The following is a 22107-nucleotide window of genomic DNA, read 5'->3' as shown; positions in this document are numbered from 1 at the left end:
CACCTGAATGCATCTCATATTGTCTTCTCACAAATAATACTCAGCTTCCTGCTCACACAAATATTTGCATAACTACTCACTTTTATTATTCATAAAAAAAAAAATCCAAGTTGGTACTTCTGTGCTTGTGAGGACCTACTTTTCTGTAAGTGTTGAGAGCCACTGGATGTGACGCAGCCCCTATTCATTTTTTATGGGATGCTACTGCTTCTCAAAGCACTATGGGATATCAGCTGGGCTTGAGCTCAGACACAAGAAAAGAGGTTAAATGTTGCGTTACCTGGAAGTTTTATATGTATTCGCTAAAATCCTTCCTCCTTTATGTGACGCTTTCCTTCATGATTACAGGTACAAACAAATAGGAAGCGCTGCTTGACACAAAGTCATGGAAAGGGTTGGAGAAACTGGCAGGTTGCTTATTTACACAATGATAGCTAATGAGCAATGGTTGCTTGTGCAAACCCGTCTACTCAAAACTAGGTTCATTAAATGGTCATTTGTTGCCTAAGTTATATTCCTTTAAGTGAGTGACGTGCTACATTTTGGGATTTTGACTTTGGAGAGCGGGGTTAGCATTCTGTGTTCTGCGCAACACATTTGCTGTGGAAAATTAGTGAGATATAAATAAGTAATTTCAACAAGACACGGTTGGCTTGTGAGTTTTGTCACTCCCGATGAGACTGGGACAAATTGGTGTTCTGAATTTCTTTACCATAACTCAGTCCTTGCCCCTAACCTAAATCTGACCCTAAAACCTAGTCTAAACCCTGACATAGCCCTTTGGGTAAAATAGTCCTCACTCTCAACATCAAAACAATGGTCCCCTCAAAGATATAAGTACAAGAGCAAACACACACTCACTGTTTGCAGAGCTACTCATTAGAGCCATGAGCACTCATGAGAAGCCATTTTCTCGTACACAAAAAGTACACACACTCACAGCACACACTCACTTTTACTAGTGCCATCCATCCACCCACACACATTTCATTTTATGGCCATGAGGTTTATCAGAAGCAATAACAAACAAAAACATTCAAACCTTGATTAAGTGATGCGTTATTTGGTAAACTCAATATCTACAGTACGCTTCCAAAAACGAAAATGTTTTCAAGCAAATCCTATTAAAACGAGTAACAGCGACAACAAATTCCCCCGCTCTGCCCCCAAATAATAAATTGGGCCAAGCAGAAAAAGTATGAATATCCTCATCCTTCACCTCGGCCGTGCAGATACAAAGCCACACGGATGCACAATCCTGCTGGGAAATTAAAACGGAGACGGGGAAGAGGCGGAATTTGGTCTCATTTAGGAACAGACACAGACGAGAAGGAGAACACTATTCCCCCCCCCCCCTTTCTTTCTTAGACAGACTGTTTAGGAAACCTGAAGGATGAAATGAGGTGGAAAATTAGGGGGGTTTATTGTGAAGAAGGTTGAGGAGAACGAACGTCAAAGTCGCCATTTTGGGGAGCAGAGAAGTTTCTTCGGGGGTCAAAGTGTTGCAACTACAAAAAATACAAGAATCCAGGTGTAATTGCAACGTAATCTATGTCACCACAGAGTCTGTCTGGTAAACTTTCGACCTACACAAACACAGAAGGCTATTTCTTAATCTGAATTGAGAGAAATGCCGAATGTCTCCGGCTGTACCTGTGAGATCTTGGGAGGAAAAAGGCCCTTTGTCAAGCGACACTCAATCCACACCTCTCCAAAGTGAGTTAGGGGCAAAGCAATAAACACTGTGTCACTTCCACTGCACTCTGACATGTGTTGGCCCTCGACAAGTTCGTCTGCATTCACGGAGAGGCCGTACGTTCGCCTCTTTTGTTCCCCCAAAAGAACATGTGACATTAATTAGCTAGCTCTATTCAGACACACATGTAGAAATGCCCTGCAGGGATTGCTTCACTTTGGCAGTGCAGAGAGTCTAGTTGACAGACAGACAGAAAGATAAAGAGCAGTTGGAGCTTGTAAAAAAAGCCTTCATTTCAGAGAATGATGATATTACGCAGAAATGCCTGCTGGTGTTGTAACTTAACGAGCTGCTTTTGAGAAATAAACCGAGTTAGAAGAGGATAAGCACATTTGCCAAATGAGCTTTTCAGTCACAAAAAAAAACAGAATGAGTCTTCTGTTCTTTGTGAATCCCTGATTTTGGAGCTCCAGGCTAACACTTTAGCATCATGAGGACGCACTAGCAACTTCATATTGCTGCAGCATCTGGAACATATTTCAGTGTCATGTCGGAGTTGAAATTAGATAATTACATTAAATTCTGTATTACGTAAAGATGGCGATGCTGCTGTTTGCATTCTTCCTCATGCAAATTAAAAAAATTCATGTTTTGTCATGTTTTTTCTGCATTTCTGCATTTTGTTATGAACTTGTTTGAGGTGTTTGTGTTAGTACAGTATTTCTATATTGTGCAACTTTATACTTTTCTAGACTTCACAGAAAAATATTGTAGTTTTTACCTTGTGTTTATCTGTAAACTGTTTAAACTTTAATAAATAGAAAACATTTCCACTGATTTAACTATCAAACATTTGTCATAATAAAGATCCTTTCTTTTTAAAGCTGTTAATATACAACAGGACTCTAATGCAGAAATTTCACTTCTAATTGATAATTGCAACATTGGGCTACTACGTTGGGAAAGGATCGAAACACCACCGCTCCTCACTCATTTTGGTGTGCACTATATTAAAGTGTTGGCCTAGAACACCAGAACAAATGGTGTTCCAGTGACACACTGATGGTTTTGCTCTCAACACTTGAGTAACACACCCATTTCCTGCGTTTCCTTCAGTCAGCAGTCTGATTCAAAATAACTTGGAGCTCATGACACAGATTTGGGTCATCAGACTGAAAACATTCATGTCTGTTACTTCCATGTATGAGCGTTTCATTTTTGTTTTGTATGCATATCTGTGTGTGTGTGTGTGTGTGTGTGTGTGTGTGTGTGCCTCCCACACATTTTAATCTGTTCATCATCTGCCCACAAGATGTGTGTGTGTGTGTATCTTCTACATACATCTCAATGGGAGGTCACCCTGGGGCGTTTCTACCCAGACAGATACAACGCATTCCTCTACAAGCTGTGAAAGAAAAAGACTTTATTGTCCATGCTGCTAATGAACAGCCATTTTTGCTCCAATGGGGGCGGCTTTCCCGTCGCGCATATTTAGAAAAGGACAAAGCCTCCCAGGCCGACTCATCCTCCCAGGAGAAGGTCAAAACACAGTTTGGCCTCCTGACCGACCTCTGACCGTCGTATCCTGGCGGTGAACTGTCCGTAGCGTGACATTGAGTTTTCACGGGCCTTTTAAAGTTCACAAGGAGGCAGGTTTTGGGAATCCGATGAACGAAAGGGAAGTCACAGTCATTTATATTTGGTGGATTACTAGTGGAATTATTTATTTTGACTTTCGCGACTCTAAAACCAGTCCATCACATTTCCAGGACGTCGTATGCCGATGCTTTGTAACGCTCTTCAGCATCTGACATCGACGCACAAGGTGCACTTAAGCGTCTGAATGAACTGCACCAGACTTTTTTAAGTACAGTGTTAACCCACCCGCGTCATTATTTGACACTCTGGGAGTGTGATGACGTAGTATAAATACCAAAAACAGGGTATGTGGGTCAGACAAACACAGGGCCGTCAACCAGGAGACGGGTGTTCAGTGCTGTTGAGTAATTTTAAAGTGAAGTTTACGGTGCGTTTTCCATACTCATGCTTGTTTACGTACATATTTTAAGCCCAGCTGTGATGTTTTTCCTAAACCCAGCTAAGTAGTTTTGCTGCCTAAACTGAATTGTTTTTGTTTGAATTCCCAACGTTAACCAGCTGTTTACTGCGACTGCAGTGGAGCTATGAGACGCCAAGGGTTCTAACCAAGAGTCAGTATGTGATGAGATGAAAGGAGAACGTGTTGCTCAAACACATGCAACTTATTTTCTGCATTTCATAGAGAAAGTAGGTCAAGGCTTGTCAGTAGATCGATCAATCTTTTCCATCTATGATCTACATTAAAAACTGTCGGGGAAAAAGAAAGCAAAGCCATATTGAATTCCTATAATACAATACATTTAGAGATATCTTAATCCTGTTAAAGTTCATGTAAGACCATTTTCACACTTGAGCCAATTGGACAGGTTTTTTCTGGACCGGAGGCTGTTTTCCCTGAGAGCTTCGCTGAGGCGTCAAAGCTGCTGTAGCTCCAGGAAAAAACGTCCAAAGTAGATTCCCATGGAGTCCAAAGCAAGCGTAAAAGCCAAGTACTTCAAAACTCCAAGTTGAGCAACATCATTGGTGTCATTTTAGTGCTATTGGTACAGAAAAATACAGCAAGCATTATCCTAAGAACACGCTTTACGCTGAAAGTACACATCTGGTGAACATCTGCGTTGTTCTGAGCTGTTTCTCGTCTGAAGGTGATGCAGCATTAGGACATGCCACGCATGCATCAAGGCATTACTGATTACTTTTATGTGGGATCAGGACCGAAGTAACGATGATATAAAAAAAAAAGACAAAGTACGGATGAAGCCTGAGTCTGAAAACTCCAAAGACCCCGACGATTTAAAACTAGCCACGTCCAACCGTCATCACATTAAATGAGATGCCCGTGCCAGGGTGGATAAATCCTCCTAACATCTCCATCCAATCAATCCTGCAATCCATCCGCTCACTCATCTCGGTCGTTTCCCTGCTTACTGTACATCCAATGCTCCAAGTGGATTGAAATAGGCTGAGCCAAAACAAGCTTTATCGTCACTATTAATTCCAAATGTTGACTCTAAAAGATGCCCCCTTATCGTGCACAAGAGTGTGTGTGTGTGTTGCTTCTGGGACATCTGGAGTGCATCAGTGAGTGGGGTCCTGTAAATCCTGGGATTGCAGCTGTGCATGACGTTGCTGACTGGGTTTCCCTCATCATAATCCCCCCCCCCCCCACCACCACACACACACACGCACATCGCCGAACTCTGCTCGTTAAGGATCTAATCTGACATGTGTTTTCATTTGTGTGTGAAAGTGTAAGTGTGTGTACATGTGCGACTCACTGATGAGCAGCGAATCCACAACAGGTCTGATTACTTCTACAGCAATTTTATAGTTTTATTGTGTGTGTGTGAGCATTTTTGTATTGCTTGTCCACATATTTATATAGAGAGAGTATCTTTCCGTGTGCGTCTTATTTAGTCAGCCTTTGTATGTGTACATGTGTGTTCCACATGTGTGAGCCGATTCATGTGGGACGCAGAGTTTGGATCTATAATTGTTTAGAAAAGCAAGTCCAAACAATGTGGAGTTGCATCAGAGAAACAATAGCAGGATTCAAAGTTCACCCTTCCTTTCCGCTGGACAAATATTTGCTGCTGAGAGACAAGAGTCAGCTGGTGAAAGTCAGCCACTGTTTGAACTCTATTCTTACTCGGATCTATTTAATGGTGGAAACCAGAAATGATTCATTCATTGATCGATATATTCTACAACCACGTCAAATGAATAAAAGGGATAAATACAACACTGTAAGTTCATTTTGATGCTTTCAAACATTTAGTTTGGCTTTCCTTTGCTTTACATAAAGGAAAACCCAACAGTTTAATCAAATGTGCATGATCTTATAGAGGAAATCTGAAGTTAACTAAATAATGTAAATGCTAAAATGTAATTCCGTCTTCCACCAAGCTGTTGACTACTAGCTTAACTGACTAAAATCCTGGCTAGTGCTGGGTATCATTTAAAAACTATGATACCAACGCTGAACTGCCGACTCCATCAAATATATTCACCACACCACAGAGTGTAAGAGATGTAGCTGCTGAGTGGGCCAATCACACGGCGCATTGACATGATTGAGCTGATTGGCAATAGTCACTATGTTTGAGATCCCGAAAGGATCAAATGCATGTATTGTTTGCATGAAGAAGCTTCAATTCCACTTGGTACCGTTATTTCAGTTGATACATTGAATGTAACGAGTAGATATTTAAAGCCAGTAATGTCAGATTTAACAGCTGGAGGAATTGCTCAATTCTACGTCAGGGAAGTTCAACACGTCTGGTTCAACCTCACATGTTTAGCTCCAGGTTTTATCATCACTCAGATGAAGCAGGCAGCTATTTTCTGGAGAAAATAAATCAGTTGTAACCCACTTGCCTGTAACACTTATTGACTATGAGCATAGAGAGTGTTTAGCAGCTAAAGACCCAGTTCGTTTTCCTCAGAAACATGACTTCACATGAATGCTAATGTTGCTCTCGGCTGGATGTCTGAAAGGCAATCGTTTGCTAAAATGTTAGCGATGCTTTTAGGCCATTGTATTTCAGCTTTTTGTGGAGTTCTTCCCTCAAGTGTCCAATTATTCAGTCACTATACTGAGTAACTTTACTAAGTATCTTTAGCCTTTTTCAAGCTAATTATTTTAGCAGAATGAAATGTTTCAAACAAGTCTTTGCTGATAATGTTGGTTCAAATATAAACCGAAAGGATTCAGCATCGTCTATCTAAATGGAGGAGCAGTGGAGAAAAAAAAAGGGAATGAAAACATAACGGGTGCACATGGAGTTCATAGAGTGAGAAGAGACAGAGAGAGAGAGAGAGAGAGAGAGAGAGAGAGAGAGAGAGAGGGGGAAAGTGATGGTGCAGGAGGTGACAGTCTGAAAAAAACGACAAAACAGCCTGAGGGTGGAGGAGGAAGAGAGAGACAGCGAGAGGTCTGTCACCGAGGTCAGGATGAGATTGACCATGCCGACCAGCCTGAAGCCCTCTATACTCCGAGTCTGTCTGTACTCGTCTGCTCTCTCTTTCCACCCCTCTATTTCTTCCTTTCCTCTACATCTGTCACTTTTTCTTGTTGTCTCGTTCCCTTTAATGATCCAAGCTCTCATCACACCGAATGACGCAAATTATGATTAAACTCATGTCCTCTGTTTGAGTAGTTTAAACTCAGCAGGAGCGACTCCCCAACCGAGGCCCCATTGCAGCGTGGGGAATGAAGTGGCTTTGGAAAGCAAAGATGGCGTGAGAAAAGGGAGAGGTATGTTGATCTGTAGATCTGTTAATCTCTTGTTCTTCTACCCAAATCCTGTGAGCATTTTTTTAATGGCTGTTTCACAAATTGGTAAGACCTCTATTTTTAACAATCACAGTGGAACCAAACCGAACCAAACAGAGCAGAAATATGTTTTGTCAGTTCATGAGAAATTACAAATGTTTACAGTTTAATACGGAAGTAAAAAATGGAACTGATATTACATAAGACAGGACATTTGCTCATTGAGACTACAAACAAGAAAGCAAAACAAATATCCGTCTGCCATTGACCTAATTCTCACGGCTGTTTTTTACTCCAAAGTAACAAATAGAAAAAAACACATCGCTGCAAAACACAGAACAAACAACCAAATTATTTTTGATGGCTCACGCCTTAACTTTCCTTGGGAGCGCGCCACGGGCTAACCGATCTGTGACAGCAGCACATTTAGTCTTCCTGTTTTGTGCGGCGGCTTTGGAACTGAAAAATACAACCATCTGGAAGGGGTGCTTTTATTTGTCTTTGAAACTGGCAAAGTCAGACTGAATGCTGAGCAAAGGACCGCTGGTGAAATAAAGCCACATAAAGGCTGCGATTCATCAGAATTTCTTTTGCTGCGGCACAAACACGAGACTAAACAACTGACGGCAGAGTTGCTTGTTTCGCACTTTCACAAGAAGAGGTGATCAGGAATGAACTGGGAGCTGAAGTTTGTCCAAATGTATATCCATCCGTTCAGCAGTCCGTACTCCCGTCCCACAATCCTTCCATCTGTCCTGCAATTCTTCCATCTATCATTCAACAATACGTCCATTCTTCAATCGATCCCTTTGAGTCAGCCCTCCGGTCGGCCATCATTCTACCCATCATCCACAAATTGATTTATTCATCCAATCATCCATCCATTATCATCCAGCAATCCATTCATCTCTCATCCAGCAATCCTCACCATAGCGCCATCTATCACCCAGCAATCCATTCATCCATCATCCATCCCTATCTATCATCCATGAAATTCAATCCCCCAAAATCACCCCCAAATCCTTAAATCCATGGTCCAACAATCAATTTCATCCTTCAGCTAGCAACCAATGCAATCGTCCATCCATCTATCAGTTCGTTGTTCAGTTGATCCATGAATCCATCTCGCCATCTGCTGACTGTCAAAATCCTACCTTCCATAGAAAACTCTTTCGATTCATCCGTCCATTTATTCATTCATCTATTTGCAGATCCATCCATCCACAGCCACCATCCAATTGCAATCCATCTATCCATCTATGGACCGACCTATCAATCCTGCCATCTATCCATTATCATCCAGCAATCTATTCATCCATCCGTTCTTTTTACCATACCTCAACAGAAAATACTGTATATTTGAAATACTTCAAAAATGCTTGATTTGTTCAAGTTTTCTTGATAAGCAGAGTCAGATGAACTTTGAAAACACGAAATGATTGAAAGGCCAAATGAACAACTGACTTTGTAAACAACACAGCTCCCACACATACACACAGACCCACGCAAATGCCTTCCAAATGTGTGTTTCCATTCATGTGAAGACTCCAGGCTGCGGTCCTGTGACTGTGCCTCTGCTTCGGAAAACGTTTTTGTTATTCTTTTACTAATACTGACTTAATTTCTCCTTTGCATATATTCTACAAGTATATTAAATTCTGGATGAACACATACGTTGAAAAGGATGTTTAATCAGTCTGTGTTTGGTCGAAACAGCGCTCCAAAATCTCCCATAATAGGTGTTGGGTTGAGATTTGGTGACTGTGACGGCCATAGCAATTTCTTTTCTTAGATTTTCCCTTGAGTGTTATTTTCTGTGTCTCTTTGTGTCCCTGTGGGCACAAAACTGCCCAAGAGCATGCACACTGTAGCTGTGTTTGCACCACAGAGTGCACATGAAGCATACTACAAATGACAGAAAGTTAGGTTGCTGTGTGTGTGTGTGTGTGTGTGTGTGTGTGTGTCTTGTATGTGTGAGGTGAGGACTGTGCCAGTACAGGCTCATGTGGGAGGAAACAGTTCAGCCAACTCCTAAAAAGATGTCCCAAATTATCCCGTCCACCGACGCATGTTCCTTGCTGATGCCTCTGCTCTATTTTACCGCGCTCCACGGGGATTCACTTTATCGGCCGCGCTATTTCAGACGTGGACGTGAGACAAGGCTTGTTCTGGTGCCCATCCAGATTGGCTACGGAGGCAGAGCCGATGGATCTCGGGGTGTCTGAACAAAAAGTGTTACTGGTTCTCGTCGAAAAAAAAACAACGTCTGTTCACTGAGCGCAGATTGTGTCACTTTTGTGGAAGTCAAAGGTTGTGGATGGAATCATCACCCAGACTGTCTGCTTTTACAGAAGCTTCCGAAGGCCTCGTGAACCACAAATTAATCTATTCAACCCCCAAGTCCATCTTGAAAGATGCTATTTTTTGGGAATTACAAGTTTATGAACCAGTACATTTGGGTTATTTATCTGGCGCCATGGAGCAACACTTTATGTTATATCTTATATTGTTGTTTTTCTTGTGATATTGTGTCATTGTTTCCAAACTGACTACTTTTAGTACAAAACTCCCCCAAACTTCCCTCCTTCATGAATCACACCAGCAGAAGACATTTCCCTGGCTGACAAATGTGTATTTTTAAAAGCGCTGTAATTAGGGATCATAATTACAAACCCTGGGTCATGAGGGTGCACCGGCAAGATATTTTGTCACACAGATGCCGGAAATGTAGCCTGCGTTTGCTTTTGGAAGCCAGCGATATGGCTCCTTTGTTTGGCTGCTGAATTGCAGACATGTTTCTCAGCACTGGAACGTGTTTGTGCCATTTTGGTCCAGTAATTTAATTACGGGACTGGGAGAAATGGGCAAGCAGCGACAAGCTATCTGATGGAGGGGGGGGGGGGGGGGGGGGGGGTGTCATCCCAACAATAAATTTCAATCAGGAGAGTATATATGAATGAAAACTGTGGGATGGTAGTGTTATTGAACGTGTCCTGTAACCTAAAGGCCACTGGCTTGATTTCCCTGCAGACACTGAAATCCAACAGGCTCATAGGAGCTAAGCTAAATACACACGGCTCCTTAGATAGCATTTTATCTAGAGCTGAAAAGATAAGTGGATTTGTTTTAATGGTAGACAAGAATTCAACACAAATTCTGATCATCGCTTAGATTTTCATGTCACATATAAGGCCTGAAGGAAAAATATATACATATACTGTATATCCACTGGTTTCGGCCTCCAAATTATGAGGATTTGTTGCTTTTCTTCTGATAGTACATTTTATTTGTTGGGTTTTGGACTGTTGGTTGTAAAAAAGAGCAACTTGGAGATGTCACCTTGTGCTCTGGCATTTTTCACTATTTTCTGACATTCTACGGATGAAACACTTTATTCAAAAAGTAAAGCACTGAAAACCCATGTTTTACCACCGTCCAAACTTAAAGCATGTTTTTTTGGTTGATTATATGTTGAAATTGAGTTTGTGAGCTGAATTCATACTTAATGAACCTCACACATATAAATAAGGGCTGCAATTAACAATCATTTTCAATATAGATCAATAAGCCCAAATACTTTCTTGAATAATTTGATTCATCGTTTGGCTAAAATTCCCATAAAAAAAAAAAATGTACGAAACCCGAAGTGGCATCTTCAAATTGTCTTGTTTTGTCCAAGCAACAGTCCAAAACCCAAAGATGTTCACTTAACGATGATATGAAACAGGGAAATGCAGAAAATCCTCACATTTCAGAGGCTGGAACCAGAGAATGTTTGAATATGTCGGCTTAATTAATTACCTAAAGCATTAAGTGATGTCAAAATTGCTGCAGATTAACTTTCTGTCAAGTCGTCCAGTCTTCATTTGATTCTTGAGGAATACATTTCCAGTACAATCACTCCTCTCTGCAGAGAAATCAGAGGTCAAGGGTCAGATCTGGAACTGGGAGCCGAGGTCATGCTCATGGACACTTCAGCAGAGCAGATGCTGGTTGTCCCATGTCTCTCCGGTCTACCAGCAGAGGTTAATGCACAACCTTAAAACATTATATTCTGCTGTTGTTTCCAAACACAGGCCGGGATTGGACCGGGACTGACTGCAGTACCATGTTTTGAAGCTGACGTTGCGCCTTTTGGCATCAAACAGTGAAATAAAACTCTTAAATATCATCTCAGGAAAATTTTTAAGAGGGTCTGCGGTCTCGCCAAAGGCTCAAGGCCCCCCTCAATGGGCATATTTCGAACATTTGACTCGCTCCCAAAAACAACACTGCTGCTGCCAATTCAGAGAGCTATGAGCTACACCCCGCCATCGTCCAACATAAACTCACACAACAAATAATGAAACCAACCGAGCAAAACGGAGGCCCCCGAAGAAAACCAAAACCGCCAAATGACATGTTAAGCTGGCTGCCGGGTCGGCCGGGCCGTTGAACGGTCACGGGTTTGAATCCTGTAGATTTCAATCTTAATGTGGAAGTATTTCTCTTGACTGCACGCTTACAGCCTCATTACATTCAAACAAAGAGCCTGGACGCTGACAAAGAACTAGAAGAGCCTCTTTAAATGCATTAAAAAGATACATTTTGACATCCTGAAAACCCTCCTCTGGTTCTTTGGCGGCTCCAAGAATCTTTTCATCTCTCATAATGGATAAGAACATATCACTAAACTGACTAAACCTTCATATTTCACTTTACAACTGCCTTATTCCAGCACATTAACCTATGGAAGAGTAATTTAAGCAGACAATAATACTCTGTTGGTGGTGTGACTACAGTGCCAACCGCTGGCTAAAATTTTATGACCAAGATTTATTACATTTCATTAAGCACTTAAACAGCGTCATTACAAACTTATACTGCTCCCTGGGCTACCACACAAAATAAGTTCATTGCAGAATGAGGTTTTCCCCGAAGAAAGCTTTCCTGAACGTTTGCTTACAACACTGAGGAGGGCCCGTTATCCCCTGAAAGACACACAATATCCACTATCTGTCCAGAGTGGCTCTAATGTCCTCGTGGTTTATTAGTCCCCTGGTGGTGCAACATGATCCAATAGTATTGGAGGACCCCATCTGTGAGACGGCGCTGGACAGCCGGCCCTGATTTACACAGGAGCCGTTTATGGAGCTTTTAAAAAAGACAGAGGAGCCGACATAAAAACAGGCTTATTTATGGAAGAGAGAGCAACACATGGGCTGTTGTGTGGATGCACACAATCCAGTGTGTGTCTCTGGGTCAGAGAGACGGGTGTCTGTGTGTGTGTGTGTGTGTGTGTGTGTGTTTGCATGGGGGCGTTTTTTTTACAGGTTTAGTGGAGTAACGCTCAGGAAAACACCATCAGACGTGTGTAGGAATGATTTGTGATGCACGTTTGAGTGTCTGTATGGAAAAGTGAATGTCTTGTAAGAATGTTTTTTTAACCAAAAGCCAGCCATTGCTTTGGCCAGTGCAGAGCCAGATTCATCTGACAGTTGCTTTCTCCATCAATTGCCTATAAAATGCAAGAAAACAGACATAAATGTCCCTCACAAGTTTCCAGCGCTCATAGTGATGTCCTCAAATCACTGGTTTTGTTTGACAAAAACAAATAAAATAGCTTTACGAAGATAAAAGACAAATTAAGCACAAAGTCTTGCTGGAACAAGTGATCGGCAATTCAGGCCCAAAATGACCTAAACGATGAATCAATTACCAAAATTGTTGCCAATTAATTCCCTGGCAATCGATTAATCGACTCCTCAGTGCAACTGCAATTGTAAATAGTAGATTGTTGCACTCAATAGAGTGCAGATCTCTAACGGATGTGTCTGCAGCTACCACAGCTCTAATGTTTGACTAAAATGTATTCAACCCAAAATTGGCTAACCCCCCGTCTAGACTGCAAGTGTAACAGACGCGTTTCTCACTCACACAACAGACACTCTCATTTTAGTAAGAGTAGTGAGTGAGCAATCGGCAGTCAATCAACGGCGGTATCAAACGGGCAATAAAAGGTGTTATGAAGAAGTGTGAATCCCCGCAACCACGAGATGTCCTTGAGCATTCAGACATAAACGAGAAACCCACATTTTGTGCGGTTTGGTGCAGCAGCATGTAAGAATAGCCGTGGACAGACGCAGAGACGCACAAGCTCAAATACTCACAAGCACACACTCACACAACCAATCTCAGTATCTCCTGGCAGAGATAATGATAAAAATAATACTTATACTTATAATAAAAATAGTGAAGGTGGATGATCAAGCACAAGGCGAGATAACTGCTTCAGACTAAATCCTCGGCTCACGTTTGTGTCTCAAACATCCTCAGACTCACAAAGACCTGACAGCAGCACTTCCAACAATTTGTAAAAATCAAATTAGATCCTTGAAGGTTCTATTCCTGCAAACAAACGAGCCAGACAAACTCTATTCCTCCTCCAAACACAAACAGGTAAGCTCTGCCTCCAAATGAAAAGCAAACACCATTTTTCTATGAGCAAACTGAACTCCATCAATACAAAGCTGGTGCAATCACTTATTTCGTGCCAAAAACCCAAATGCCCGTAAGACAAACACCCTCCTCATCGAGTGTGAAATGCAAAACCCAACAAATCCCACTTCCTCTGAAGTAATTTCCAGTAGCCCCATCTCATCCTCATACCTCCAGCTCCCTGGGAGCAGATGTAGAACTCCTTGACCAATAGGTGGCAGAGTTTCACACTGTATCCGGGCAGGGTTGAGGAGAGAAGGAGAATAGAGAGAGAGAGAGAGGGAGAGAGAGGGAGAGAGAGTGTGAGGGGTTGAAATCTTACTTGCAGTCTCTGTCCTCCAGATCAAAATGCGGATTGAAGTTGATGAGGATCTTCTGACCAGGCTCCGGGGCTGTTATCACCCACACGCACTGCTGGGAGGGTGGGTAAGCGCCCGGATAGCCCGGGGAGGTCAGGTAGTCCGCGGTGTGTATCTCTATAGTCCCCCCGCATTTATCTGCGCCGCAAGAGAAGGAAGAAAGTTGTGCAGTTAATGGAGAGAGAAATGGACTTTCCTGGGCACTCAGGATGTTGACTGACAGCACATTTTAGTGTGAAAGCTTAAACTGCATCAGCAAGGGAGTGAGGATAGTAAGACCTCCAGCTGGGGGATCACCATAAATCCATATATCCACCAGAGCAGAAATGATGTTGACAGGAAAGCACTGATTTCTTCGCCTCCACGCATTGTGACTATAAATCCACATCCCGTATGATTCCATCAGCCTCAAGAAGGTGATAAAACTCAGTTACACTATTTTTATTTTTATTATAGAAAAGGTGGGGTATAAAGTAAGGTATGCGCCTGCCACACGGTGTGATTACGCACATGAAGGTGAGGTGAGCTGGCTGCTGCTCCTCCCGCAAACGGGCGGTGTGATTCAATTTAATTTTCTCAATGAATGATTTATGAAATTGCTTGTAGCCCATATCAGGCTTCAGTGGCAAGGCGGCAAAAGCTCCAGAAAATGCGTTTTTGAACGGCTGAAGCGCGAAAATGTGTAATATTTGTATTACAATCAGGACATCTTCACATAGTAAGTACCTATCTGTGATAATACATTGTCAGTTTGTAGTGATTGTAAGGTACTTTATGCATATTTTGCTAAATATAATCCGTTTTTTGGTTTATTTTGTATTATATCCTTAATTATTATTCACCTAGCGTAATTATAGTGCAAACAGTGTTGAACCCCTGCAGACGTGCTCTCAGAGGGAAAGCCGATGCATAACAGGTGAGAGGCAACAATGGTGCAAAAATGATGCAAAAGCGGATCAATGTTTAAACCAGCCTGCCTGTTGTCAAGCCACAACGTATCCACACACAACCAAACACCTACCGGTCTGAGTCAACGAAGCAACCAGGATGACTTGGGTGAAAAGGAACAATAGCAATCCACTACGCATCCTTAGATTGTACGACACAGACATTATGTAAAAGAAAATAAAGACACGCAAGAAAACGTCCAGTGGGGTTTACGTCCAAAAGAGAGAAAATAATTGTCTCAAAGTGAGAGATCTGCTTGTTGTAGGGTCCCCAGCATCCTGCGAGCTTCAGCACCAGATCCCTGCGCCTGTCGGGGAACAACTTGCCATCTCCTGGAATAATAAAAAAAAGATAATAATCCAAAAGCAGAAAACAAGAATCAAAAAAATCCGTTCGCAAGAAGTGGCAGCTGTGCGCCCTCGGTTCTTTATCAAACACCAAACAGGATCGATAATCGTACTTCCAAGAGGAGAATTTACCCAAAAGAAAAGGAGAAATCAGTAGTTCAGCGGTATTCTGTGAAAACGAACTGCGAGGAACATCTGAGCGCTGCTCTCCAAGATCTTCGCTCCTTATTTCAGTCCAGCTCTTTCTCCACCTCTCTCTCTCTCTCTCTCTTTCTCTCTCTCTCTCTCTCTCTGTTCGCAGCGACTGACTGACCGTCACAGCAGAAATGTCAGGAATAGGAGTCGAGCCGTGAAAGTAACAGAGGAATTTCCACTCCCCAAATTCCTGCTGCGAGACGCCACTGCGCGCAACCAAGCAGCGTTCAACAGACCGACCGACCGCGACAAGGAGCCGGAGCAAACTGACAACCCGGTGCGCCCTCTGTGCGCTCCCGACGCATGCGAGAGCGAGAGAGAGCGAGAGAGAGAGAGAGAAAACTGCGCACGCAAACTCCCCGCTGGCGTGTGAGTCTGGTACAAGGTGTGGGCAGTGTCCACCAAGCGGGCGCGAGTCCGCATCTGAGCTTTGTCCACACGAGGAGCAAACGATTCTAGAGAGATGCATTCGTTCTATTGTTTTGGGTTGATCTACATGTGATAGTTTGTCCCACAGACCGAATGCGTTCACTCTGATTTCACATCGGTTTTGGTTGTTTTGGAGATGTAAATGCAGAATATAGTCCACAATATTCCGGTTTGGAGGTGCATGCTGGATCCTATTTTTGTCAATTGCATTGGTTTCCGTTTTACCAACGAATCCCTAAATGAATTTGCCAAAAGTAAAACGTAATCTTGTACATTTATAGAGATACAAAAACAAGTTATATTCCAAAATAGATATGAAGTGTCCTGGAAACCGAGAAATCACTACTATGATTTTAATGACCTGCGATGGATTTTGTGCTCTCTCCATTTTTAACCTCAACAAAGAATCAATAATGCTCTCTGACATAACGATGACGTGTGACAGGAGAGCATTGGGTTATCTTTAGAGCCACATCATGACATTATACAGAGTGAAGAAGGCTGAACAGTGACCGAGAGGGAAGAGCTGAGTGCAAAGGAAGATGGATCGTTATGACGGTTATCAAGTTGTATCGTTCCGTAATGTTCACTGTTTTGCCTGTAGCGATATTGAAGATGAAGCATTTCATGCGCTTAATCAATACATAGCATGTTGCATTTTGTATCAAAAGCTGCAGGTTCATAACATAAGAGGAGACAAGACAAGCAGAAGGTGTCCCCGGGCAACGTAAGTTTAGCTCCAGGACACTGAGAAGGTGTCCTTATTGTTTTTGGACATTTGGGAGTTTTCAGAGTTTATGCCGCAATTGCACACAGTTTATACAAAACATTGTTGAAGGGTGATTTTGAGACTATCTTTACGTTTTTAAGTCATCATTTCAAATATAAATGAAGAAATACAGATACAAATATACCAAACATACAATTGAAAGATGAAATAATGGATAAAATGAGGGAAATATTCATACAATAATAACATTTCTAATGACCTCAGCGTTTCTAAAGCCTGTCTGTGGTAAACAGCCACACATCTCCCAGGTGTAACTGCATATTATTAATTAGAGCGTGCTCGTTCAACAACTTTCCTGGCTAAATAAAGATAAAAATGTGATTATTAGACACATATAAGAGCTGCTAATGACTCGCCACACTGTACTACTGCAGTGTAATTCATTATAACGGCACATTTAAGAAAACTTGTTAGCAAACAGGAGCTGATGGTCCTCCTGAATGTCAGCACTCACATCCTCTACAGGGTCTGCTGTCTGCAGCTTAATCACTTCAGCAGTTGTTCAGATTAAGGCCGCCGTCTCGGGGAGATTTAAACAAGAGAATAACAACAGCGGTGAATTGTATGTAAAATTAGGGCCAAATATAAGTTGATTATACTTAAATATTTTGGCAGAAATAAGCATAGCGTCGCCGTCCAATGAAATCCACTCATCTCCAAATGTGGTGATTTGTATGGGCTGAGAACCTATTGGATTGTCTGAACAATGCAAACCTGTTCTTATTACCTCATGAAGATATGATGTTATATATAGGAGGATATAGGTTTCTAATGGTACAAAACGTTACAAAAAACACACCACTCACAAACCCAGTACTGTATATATACACACTGAGTGCACAAAGCATAAATAAACCAAGAAGACCAGTTTCCATGACATTTATACAAATAAACTTACTGCCAAAGACAAGCCTAAGTAGCCTAATTATAATGATCATCAGGATGAATTCAGTCGGGTGTTTGGGGTAGTGAGTGTGTGTGTCTCTGTGTGTGTGTGTGTGTGTGTGTGTGTGTCCAATTTGAGCAGTGAGGTTGAGCTCCACATTATCAAATCTCACCAGCGACCGGCAATTAAGAGCTGTCATGTCACCCATCTTTGCTACGGTATAACAACATATTTATCAGGGTTTTTAATGTGGCTATTCCAATGTTCATTGCTGCTGTCTGTATGAACAAGTAATGTAAAAATGTAGCTAATGTCAGTGTCACCTCATCTTTATGGTGAAACACAGAGTAATAGCCACAGTCATTTGGGAACTGTGGCACCCTTGGCCCATCCTGGAAACCGGAGATATACTTGCATTTTAACAAGCAGGTTCACAACCGTCTGCGTCGTGAACGGATTTGTTCACATGCCTATATGTACTACGTGTGTTACTGGAGGACTCCACAAGGGGGACTACCATAAAAACCTCCAGGTTTCACATGATGTAAGCCTTAACGTAAGGTCAACACCAAACCTTACCCATTTGATTGCAATGCCTAACCTTATTGTTTACTACCATAAACCAGCTTAAAGAACACCTTCAATAGAGAAGTCCTGTCAACAATTTGTAGAATCTAAATCTATGAAACAACTTGCCTTTTCAGGAATATCGTCAAAATAGAAAGACATTTCAACTCGCCAACAAAATGTGAACAAACGCATTATGAATCATGAAGAAATGTGAAACCCCCAAAAAAAGAATAAATGAACACAGCAGCAACAGGAGCAGTTGCTAGCTGACAGACCAGCAGCTGGTCTATAAAAGTAATACCGCCGGGATTTCAGACAACAACCTCGTGAAACCCCTGCATTACTAATCCGTTGACTCCTTTGTCAGGCTTTCTATGGCTTTGCTTCATCAAAATTGAAAATGGCTGTAAACTGTGAGATTTTGTAACGTATTGGAAATACTCTTAACATGGTCCCTGCAGTAAAGTTTAGCGACGTTCATCTGCTTCAACACACTGTCACATAAAGGATCTAAAAATAATGTCTGTCACGCTCCAAAGAAAGACAAGTACATTGTGTGTGAGAATATGAACGCAAACAGAGAGGATGATGGAGTGAGTGAGTGAGCGAGAGCGAGCGTGAGGGAGTGATTGAGTGACACGAAAACAGTAAGAGATCAGCAAATGAGCAACCGAGTGGGTCTGGCAGAGAGCGAGGAGACAACACGGCTCACTTCTCAGAAACAGTATGTCTTACGATCCGAAAATCACAACAGACTTTAATGTTTTCCAGTCAGCGTTTCCAACAAGATGCTCATTGAGATTCCGGATTTGGTCTCGCTGCACTTGTATACGTGTCGGGAGTGGAGACAATAAAAAGGATCTTTGGCAGCACAACGCAACTCACAGCACTGCCAAGCATGACTGAAATAGCATCAGTGGCATAGTACATGTTAGTGACGCAAACACTAAAGTGAGAACAGAACTTGTTGATGAAAAACAAATCGGAGCTTTTGAGGACTGATGACAACACTTTCCTTTCGTATTGACGCTGATGCTGATGTTCTCGTTCAAACATTCAACTTGGTATTTTTCATGCAGAGTACTTCCAAGTATTCAGAGCCATTAATCAGGATTTAATAAAAGGGCCAATAACAGCTCAATAAATCACTTTAATGCTCGTTCATGTTCATTAATTATAGGGAGTGTGTTTGCATTGAGGCGAATTTGAGCGTGTGGGTGAGTGTTAGAGGACGGGGAGTGAGATGCAGAGAGTGGGGCATGTGTTGAGTGGGCTTTTAAAACCGCAACCGTATGTTTGTGTGACAATGAGAATGTATGTTAATCAAAGGATATTCTTTATGTTAATATATATATATAGATTTCTAAACCTGTCAAAGAGGTGTTGTCTAGAAACGGCAATTTCCCTTAACTGCATCCGTTTTCCTTTATTTTGATATTTTTCATCTGTTAAGCACGTCAAGGGTTCCAGAAGTAAAAGTCCTCTTCATGTTCTTATAGACGATATTAGGTGACCAGCAGTTGGAGTTCTTCCAAAATCTTGGCTGGATAAAGAGAGCTCCCTTTGGCTGAATCATCAGAATGAAAGGTGAGAAAATGTGTTGGAAAATATCTTTGAAAAAAACACTACAAAGAAAAAACCCCTGTGTGTACAAAAACACAAGGAGAGAAGTCAACTGTGATGCCAAATGAGCAGTTCAGTAAGAAATATCTAATCAATTAGCTTCACATCCTAAAATCTGATTTGCGTTTGCTGCTAGCGTAGTAAAAGCTAAATACTGCATAAGATGGCACATGTGACGATGTTCTTCTCCTCTCATCAAGACCCATCTGCGATATCGTAACATAAAAATGCCAAATATATAATAACCATAATACAAACCTAAAGAACTGTCAAGTTATTCAGGACCCTGTTTCTATGTTGAGCAACATACCATCCAGATAAAGTGAGAATTTACAGTCGAGGAAAATACTTAAAGAACCAGTCACGGTTTTTTATTTAATTTTTTATCCTCAAGTCTTTTTATTCAGCTACATTAAATAGGAATTTAAAGGGATTTTATGCTTATTTTATTAGCTTCAACTATGAATCGTATCCATTAGCACACTGTCAAAGACTTGTGGAATGCTAACAAACTAATAATACGTTTTTCTCTTTCATATAAATATAAAGAGGTGTTCAAGTCATGTGGTCCAGTTCACATTGTTCCAGAGAAGTAACGCAACACGTTTACAGTACATTTCCAGGTATCTCTCATGGAGCTTATTTATTTTCAATATCATGTTGAGTTTCCAGTAGCTTGCTAATTTTTAGCACGCAAAAGTAGCATGCTATCGCGACAAAATGCTACATTGCATTGATTTTGCTGCATTTTGTCTTTGCGGTCTTAAGCTGCTTTCTTTGGGTAGCTTGTAGTAAACTTAACTACCTCCAATGGACAGGAGCTTGTAGCTTTGTTTAACTTCCAGTAAAACAATAGATCGCATCCAGAACTGTTGAGTTACAGAAGCTAGTGGAACAGATGCTAGCGAGAACAGGGGGGGGTTTTCTGCCCTCTATACCTACCTAACATACTTTCAAAGCCTCGTGTGCAGCTCCAAAACAGGTTGAATATATTATCAATGATAACTGCCTTCACTTTGTAGCGCCCGTGCAGTTACACATGAACACTCACAGTTTAACGTCTACCTACACGCTCGAGCAGAAGCCCCCACACACACACATGCACGCACATGCGTCTAATGGCCATGGAATGACGGAGGAGGGGCGGTATTTCTATAATGACACAGTCATATCTCTGTAATTACAGGAGAAACTGACAGTGATCTATTAGCCTGCTGCGGTGGGCTGAGAGCAACAGCAGCTACATGCTTGGCCAACACTGGGCCTCAAAGCTACGGAGTGCTGCGTTCACGTATCCTGTCATTATGCACTCACACACGCACGTGCACTGAAACATATATTCTTTACACGCCGCATTCTCAAATTCCCGCATATGTTACGCATAAAGGGTGCACAATACATAAAGCAGTGCCTCAGATCGTTCTCTTCATATCTGCTTCTTGCTGTGTGATGCACCTATTAATACCGTTTATGAAATGACAGCATGCTTGTGCAGCTGATGTACCTCTTTGAAGTTCGTTGATGGTAATATTGTCATATCGTAACATAAATGCAAATATATTACGTCATGTAAAGATGATTTGCTTTCAAATTATTCTATGATAGTATACATTTACAATGTATACGTATATTTTATTGTATATTGTGAGCATCCTTGGCACCAAATGTCCTTCGCGATGAATACGTTTCAATTCATTTTCTTATATTAAAAAACACACATACCTGTCAGAGCGCAGAGATACAATAGAAACAAAAGACCAATACGTATACAAAGAGAAACACACACACACACGCAATGACACATGGAAGTGTGCACATGCATGTGTGAATGAACGCAAGATCACATAAAAGATCACGTCGTCACAAAAACATGCCGAAATGTGCACAGTCACAGATGCACACAACCCTCAGCCCGACTCCACTCAGAGCTCTCCTCCATGAATTAAACCACCCAAACTGAAACATAGCTCGAGAACACATGCGTCAACACCCCGTGATTCCACACACACACACACACACACACTTATGTAGACGCATGCACAGATACACACGCACAAAATACACACATTTGGAAAAGATATTTCAACACAACACGAGGTCATGGCAGAGCCGATAAGATCTCACCGCCTGGCACTGTTCCAGACGGCCTTCTCTGGTTCACGCTCTGGGACCTCAAGCAAGCTTTTGTGCTGTGTCTCTCTCTCTCTCTCTCTCTCTCTCTCTCTCTCTCCCTCTCTCTCTCTCTCACAGACACACACACTCACACTCAAACACACAAAGAGCCTGGCTCTGGAGTGGCCTTGCCAGTTACACCTCCCAAAGGACCCACTGATGAGGCTCTGGATTGAGGAGTGAAATGGACGACGACGCTGGCCAAAAACGCCTTGTTTGAGGACTCAGATTATGATAATTA

General features: G+C 41.9%; 1 protein-coding gene across 1 annotated transcript in view; it reads right to left on the bottom strand.

The window, feature by feature from the left end:
• The window catches only part of LOC306706210 (neuropilin-1a-like), a gene marked incomplete at both ends in the record, with an annotated part of 72494 nt that extends 57476 nt beyond the window's left edge, over positions 1 to 15018 (bottom strand). The window contains 2 exons of the mRNA XM_079173185.1: positions 13870 to 14044; positions 14928 to 15018. Coding sequence (XP_079029311.1) covers positions 13870 to 14044; positions 14928 to 15018 — 266 coding nt within the window. The remainder of the gene's footprint in view (positions 1 to 13869; positions 14045 to 14927) is intronic.
• Between the last annotated feature and the right edge of the window lie 7089 nt (positions 15019 to 22107).

The sequence above is a fragment of the Pholis gunnellus genome (assembly GCF_910591455.1).
Source record: "Pholis gunnellus genome assembly, chromosome: 14".
Lineage (NCBI taxonomy): Eukaryota > Metazoa > Chordata > Actinopteri > Perciformes > Pholidae > Pholis > Pholis gunnellus.
This window is presented reverse-complemented; position numbering and strand designations above follow the sequence as displayed.